At 40.3% G+C, this 7,195-nt stretch overlaps 1 protein-coding gene across 1 annotated transcript; it reads left to right on the forward strand.

Annotated features, from left to right (window-relative positions):
* Positions 1-3,232: 3,232 nt before the first annotated feature.
* Positions 3,233-6,878, forward strand: TOMM5 (translocase of outer mitochondrial membrane 5). Its single transcript, XM_036261084.1, has 2 exons — positions 3,233-3,407; positions 6,414-6,878. Exons 1-2 carry the CDS (start codon positions 3,287-3,289, stop codon positions 6,446-6,448), a joined length of 156 nt encoding a protein of 51 aa, XP_036116977.1. The 5' UTR covers positions 3,233-3,286; the 3' UTR covers positions 6,449-6,878.
* Positions 6,879-7,195: the final 317 nt, after the last annotated feature.

The following is a 7,195-nucleotide window of genomic DNA, read 5'->3' on the forward strand; positions in this document are numbered from 1 at the left end:
AAGTAGGAGCCCTAGTGCCAGCTTCCCTCTAATTAGCTTCCCTCTGTGCCTCAGTTTCCTCATCTGTCAAATTAAGGGGTTGAAGTGTTCAATACCCAAAGCCTGTAGCTCCCTATAAATTAGAAACAACAGGTTCCTGTGACTATATGTAGGAATTATTCCCCAGTCATGAGTCATCTGTCAGTCTCTGACCTTGCAAATACAAATTCCTCCCCAGTGATAGAAATTAAAACACTTAATTCTCTTATGGGAAGGTTGTACACATTGAATGTTTGTGTGCAGTACTGTCTGGGAAGTTGAGGCAAAGGAAATGGCTCCTAAATTTCTCCTGGGATTGAAATGATAAACAAGACAGGCTATGACATCAGCTCCCATTTCTTCTGTGATCAGACTAAATAATACAAATATCAGTATTAAATTATGCATGCATACTTTTTATTTTTGCCTTTCATGGGAAATCACAGGGAATCCTTTGCTTTTAGCCTTTAGCGCAGAGTTATGGAGAACTGAAAAGATGAAGACATAATTTCAGCATTTTAGAGCTGCAACTGATTTTAAAGATTAGACTCAACCCCTCTTCATTCCAATGAGGAAAAAAAATGAGGAGTCCAAGATATGAAACAGCTCACTCCAGTGTTAATTTCCTGAAGTATGTTCTCTCAGTTGGCCTCACCTAAATAAACTGTAATTGAGCAATACCACCACTGAATATGCAAAAAAAAAAAAAGCCTAACCTCTTTTAATGAGTTTCCTCTATTACAACTGTTGGAGTCAAGTAAAAATTCATTAGGATGAATGTTTCTGAGACATGGACAGTTCACCCTCCTAGACTGTACCCAGAACCAATTCCTTACCTCAAGACACAGCTGCTCCGCCCTGGCCAGTTTGGCTCAGCGGTTAGAGCCTCGGCCTGCGGTCCGGAGAGACCCGGGTTCGGTTCCCGCTAAGGGCTGCAGTTTGTCCCCGGCCCTGGTTGGTCGTGCGGGTGGCAGCCACTCGATGTGTCCCTTCACGTCGATGTTTCTCTCTCTCTCTCCCTTCCTCTCTCTCCCTCCCATTCTATCTGTACAAAAAATGGAAAAATATCCTCGGGTGAGGATAAAAAATTAAAAAAAAAGACACAGCTGCTCTATATTTCCATCCACTATCTTCCTGTCTCTCTACAGGTAGCCAGGCAAGCACCAGAACTTTCTTAGGCCAGACATTTGCCACCACATCCCCTAGCAACTAAACAGGTGCTGCTTAGCATTGGATGAATAAAATTCAAATGATAAAAATCTATTCTTTTCACCAAGAAACATGATTTTTTGCTAATTTCTCCCCTCTTTGGTTCTTGGTGACTCCAAGGAAGTTATTCAAAGGCATCTCAGTAAAGAAAAAAATTGGTTGTTGTATATGAGAACTGTTTATCTAAACTTGGTCAGCATTAGGGATCTAAGTTACTGGAATCACATAAGAACTAATTCCTTGCCAATTCATTTTGCCTCACTATTCAGATGGATGAGATATGCCTTATTGTTACATTCTTCCTACCATAGAAAACACACACACTGGCTGTTTTGATATCTGACCACATTTCATAATATTTTGATTATCTGTACTCCAGACTAGAATGTCCTAGAATTCAAAATGCATACACAGTTAGAACTGAAAGGGACTGTTACAAGCATTTAATCATTATCTCCCTCCTTTACAACTAAAGAAACGAAGTTGCAGTGAAACACACTCGTCCTTTATCGTGTGCCAAATGTAGAGGCCATGTCTCCAGTCTTCCTGTCCTGGTACTTTCCGCGGCCCTGCTGCTTTCCAGCATCACTGCGGGCTTTCTAAACACTCTGAAAGGGCTGGATGGAGGCTATTCCTTGGGAGTCAGCCCCTCCCATTCCAGAGCTGCCTCTGCTATTCTACCGCATGAATTATAGATGCAAGAAGTTACTAAAGCCTGAATACTCAGATGTGTTCCCTTTCTTGCCCCAATGTGCCTTACATTATGTCAATGAGGAAGGTGGGTGGCAATTCTCATAGTTATCAGTTGCTCCCATAGTAAATTACCATTCTAATTTTTCCAAAATTAATTGTTGCTATGCAGTGTGCAGTCAAAAAGGAACATTCTATTCTGGTTTTGAATTATGTGAGCAATTGAGTTGTCTGGTTCATGTCTAAGAATTATACATGGCTAGTTGGCATGCGTAATTTGGGGCAGCACTGTTCTGATGATTCTGTGACAGGAAGTCTGGTTGCATTAAACTCCTACTTTCTGACTCCAGTGATGCCCATGTAGGCAGCACTGACTGTTAAAGACTAAGAGAGGGGCAGTAGGGAGCAGGGAAAGGAGATTTCAGCTTAACATTATAATTATCCTGCCTCTGCCTCTCACCAGCAGAATGACTTTAAGCAGTGCACTTGGTTTCTAAACTTCCCTCTTTTCATGTGTAAAATGTTGAACAGATTTGAACTTGCTTTATATATACATTACTGGGCCAATATTATAATTTGTAAGGATTAGTTAACTCCAGAAATGAGTCTACAGCAACAATATGGAAAATGTTAAACCAACCAACCAACCAACAAACAAAAACTTCTTGCCTTTGGGATCCCAAAGGCCTAACTAGGTATAAAACCCTTCTCTGCATTTACTAGTTGTGTAATCTTGGGCAAGTTTTATCTTCGCTTTTTTAAGTTGTCATGAAAAATTTCAAACACACTCAAAATAGAAAGAAAAAATAATTACAATTATGTTCTAATCAACAGTTTAAGCAATTTTCAATATTTTGCTAATATCATTTTATCTCTCTTCCTCAAACGTTTTTCACCCCAGAGGTATTTTAAAGCACATTTGGGTAAATTGTTGTTTTAAAGATTTCTGTGCTTCAATTTTCTCATCTAGGAAATGAAGATTATAACATCTAATTCATAGGGTAGAACTGTACTGGGTAGTCAATAAACCTTAGCTATTATCACTATTTATGGTGGCATCTATGTGCACCGCCCCCTCCAGGGCGGAAAAGCACTTCACAGCGTAGCTCTCCCAGCTCAAGACAGGGGTTATTAAACACACAGCCCGGAGGAACCGAGTCCTGCGTTGCTAAGCTTGCGACCGCCCCCTTCCGGCAAATCTCTTGAGAACCTCGCGATTAAGACGAAGATTGTCCCTCGTAGGGTCCCGTTGCCACGCGCGAAAAAGAGGGGCGGGGACCGGAAATGGGGTTGAGTCTACTTCCGGGCGCGGGGCTACCGCTGAGAAGAGCAGAGCGCGGCTGTTGGAATCTGGTGAGGCAGAGCCGCGATGTTCCGTATCGAAGGCCTCGCGCCGAAGCTGGACCCCGAGGAGATGAAACGGAAGATGCGCGAGGATGTGATCTCCTCCATACGGAATTTCCTTATCTATGTGGCCCTGCTGCGAGTCAGTGAGTGTCCTTCCAGGCTGTAGCACTGAGACCAGTAGGGAGCTCGTCCACACCACCCACCCAACTCCCGTTCTACGGACCTTTGGGGGCCCTTGAGCCGAGCTCAGCGACCGCGGGGAGCAAGGGACAGGAGCGACGAGAGCAGCGGGCGCATGCGTGGCTTAGAGTCTGCGGGTCAGAGTTGGGGTACTGAACTGCACGCGGTGGCCTGGACTGCGTGGTTTATCGTCCAGCCTCGCCCTGCTTTAAGAGCATTTGAATCAGAACCTCAAGGGTTATAAGCCAGAGCAACTCCCTCGTTTTGCAGGCAGAAACTGAGATTTACAGTAGAGGAATGGCTGGCTCAAGGTCATTCAGTAACTCAGTGAAGGATCTTGACCTGGAATCCAGATCTCTTAACTCAGTACCAGGATTCCTTACTTCAGTGCTGACCTTTGTAATCAAAAAAGTTTTGCTCACTTGTACAATGAATAACGTAAAACTTGCTTTTTGGATGAAGAGTGAGAAGAAAAGGGTATAAGTCTGTAGGACTTAGTGATAATGCCTGAGGGTTTATTTGATTTTACGTTTGGCAGAAACTTATTTGCATTACCTGGTCTAGACTTTAGTCCTTTGAGGGAGGTGGGGGCCTAAGATTCTATGTCCCCATTTGTTCATTTGAACTAGACTTTCAGGGGGGAACTTATGCAAGATATAAGAGTTACAGGGACTCTGAATATTAGAGCTGGAGTTGGCGTCTCTAGTTCTCAATATGAATCTCAGAAGTGACTGGCCCCCATCTCATTCTCAGCTCAGTACTCTTTTAATTGCTCCTTGTGTATTGCTAGCAGGTCTGGATGGAGAAGCAATGAAAATTTAAGTAAATGAAGGCCATACCAAAGTCATCCTGTAGAAACTCTTGTTGGACCTAGCCCAGAGCTCACTGAGACCAGGTGTCTTATTGGTGTCCCTTTCACTGTCTGTGGTATTATTCTGTTTCCCCAGGAGAGGGAGCCCTGGTGAACAAAAACTTCCAAATAAATCATCCCGGCTTCAACAGCTTTTTGCAACTCCAACTTATTTGCTCCACTTACCATTTTTTGTTGACTTAGCTGCCAGTAAAATATTTGCTTCTTCTCAATAACCTTTGTATTTGATATGCATCAGTTAAAAAAAAAAACAACAGAATACTGTTCTGTATTATCACCTTTTAAATTGAGATACAATTTGTATATTATACAATTAACCCATTGTTAAGTGTACAAATTGAGTGGTTTCTTAGTGTAGTCAGAGTTGTGCAACCATCATCACAATCTGTTTCAGAACATTTTCCCTTCAAAAGAAACTTCATGCCCTTAACTGTCATTCCCCATTTACCCCTTTCCTTAGCCCTTGGCAACGACTAATCTACAATACATGACCTTTTGTGTTTCAAAGTTCATCCATATTGTAGCATGTGTTATTTCCTTCCACGTATTGTTATTTTCTTCCTATTCATTGCCAAATAATATTCCACTGTATGGATATACCACATTTTGTTTATCCATTTATTTGATGGATTTTTTTCCTGATAAGAATTAGAAAAGACAGCAGGCTGCTGACTTTGTCAGTTTTTGACAGATCTCTGTGATCCGAAGGCGGATGCTCTAACCGCTGAGCCAAACCAGCCAGGGCCTGACAGATCTCAATATCTTCAGTTTAATATAAACAAAATGTTTTATTAATTTAGTATGAGTACTGAGAAGATTCTGGCAGCTTTTTTCATCACAACCCCCCCCCCCCCCCAGTTTTTAAGGTTATGGTAAAATGCACAGAAAATTTAACATTGTAACTTTTTTAAATGTACAGTGTAGTGGTAGTAAATACATTCATAATATTGTGCAACCATCAGCATCATCCATTTCCAGAACTCTTTAAGTATGCCATATAAGTGAAATCATAAGTGTTTGTCTTTTTTTAACTGGCTTGTTTCACTTAGCATGATGCTCTAAGGTTCATCCATGGTGTAGCATATGTCACAATTTCCTTTTTAAGGCTGAATGATATTCCATTGTATACCATATTTAGCTTACCCATTCATTCATCTTTGGACACTTGGGTTGCTTCTACGTTTTAGCTACTGTGAGGAATGCTGCTGTGAACATTGATGTACAATTATCTCTATTTTTAATTTTTTGAGAAACCACCATTCTGTGTTCCACAGCAGCTATACCATTTTACATTCCCACCAACAGTGACCACAAAGGTTCCAATTTTCCCATATCTTTGCCACCAGTTTTTTTCATAGAAGCCATATAGGTGTGAGGTGGTATCTCATTGTAGTTTTAATTTGCATTGCCCTGATGATTGGTGATGCTGAGCATCTTTTCTTGTGCTTAGTTTGGCCATAGCACTTTTACACAGTATAATAATATCACTTCTTTAGATCCTTATGACAACATTTACTAGTTTTCTGGACATTTCTACCTACTCCATCCTAACAGGCCCATATAATTAAAGTAGGGCTGTACCATATGTGATCTAGAGGGCATAGGTGATACCTAGCTAATCAGTGGGGGAATCAAAATGTGTGACTGGCTCTTCTGGTTCCCTAGTTCATTTTTGTGTCCCCACCCTTACCCTCTGCCTCTTTCAAATGTGTTTTTAAAGGTAAAAAGTGCCAATTTGTTTCCTCTGGAGTTTTTGTGCCTTTTACGAAAGTTGAATCACAAGAGTAAAGGATTATCATTTGAAAGAGGTTTGGATTTACTCTTTGTGGCCCTAAAAGGTAGAACTATTTGGAGAAAAGATTTCATAGTGTATGAATGAACTTTATAATAGTCAAAGCCACACGATGCTGGAATGGGCCTCCTTGAAAGACAGCGAGTCCCTTTTGCTGGGTTGTGTAGGCAGAGGCTTGGCCATCACTTGGCGTTGTTTTCAAAATGTATTGTTTGTTTAGTAAGGTTTATCCCCAATCTTATAATTTCATAATGTCACTTGTGGGTTAATGAAAACAAATTCTCAGTTCATTTCTTTTTCTTTCAGCTCCTTTTATCTTAAAGAAATTGGACAGCATATAAAGATTGAACATCAAATGTGAATGCATGATATGAAGAACCTGGTTTCTACTCTGCATAATCTGCAAATGAATAGGCCCAGAAAGATGTAAGAGACTCTTTGAATGGACATAAAACTTCTACTTGTTTAAGAGCAAGTTTGGTTGTGAAAACTGACCTTCATAGCTAAAATAGAAAACTATTTGGGAAGTATGAAAAGACATTTTTTTATGCCTGTGATATTCAGCTTCCATGAATGTTGGTGTAATTGTAAATAATGTCAAACTCCATTTTCTGGCAAGTATTAATTATATAAGGGAATTACGTCTGTAGTGGCCCTGTCTTGTCAGTCATTTCTGTTGACCTTTTTACTTTTGCCTGGATTATCTTTGTTGAAAAGATCCTTATGATTAGTTATGTTTTATGGAAGCCAGCACACAACCACAATGTTTAAGCACAGGACCATTAATCTATATTTTTAATAAATGTACCAATTAAGAAAAATTGTGGTTTTTTTCTTCTTCTTAACCTGTTTTTTGCTGCAAATCAACAATCATTGGAGACGACTGTAACATCGTGATGATTACAACTGCGTGAAATTGAGTTCCTCTTGTTTTGGACTAGAGAATTTGCTAATCATGATGAAGTGAAATTGTTTATTGTTAAGCAACTTTCATGAAAGGCATCATTGCTGCTTGATGCTGAAAATATGTAATACCACCAGAGGAAAAAATGGTATATTTTAAAAGTCAGATAGTTATCCAAGTTTGG

This window comes from Molossus molossus, unplaced genomic scaffold, assembly GCF_014108415.1.
Source record: "Molossus molossus isolate mMolMol1 unplaced genomic scaffold, mMolMol1.p scaffold_m16_p_14, whole genome shotgun sequence".
NCBI classification, from domain to species: domain Eukaryota; kingdom Metazoa; phylum Chordata; class Mammalia; order Chiroptera; family Molossidae; genus Molossus; species Molossus molossus.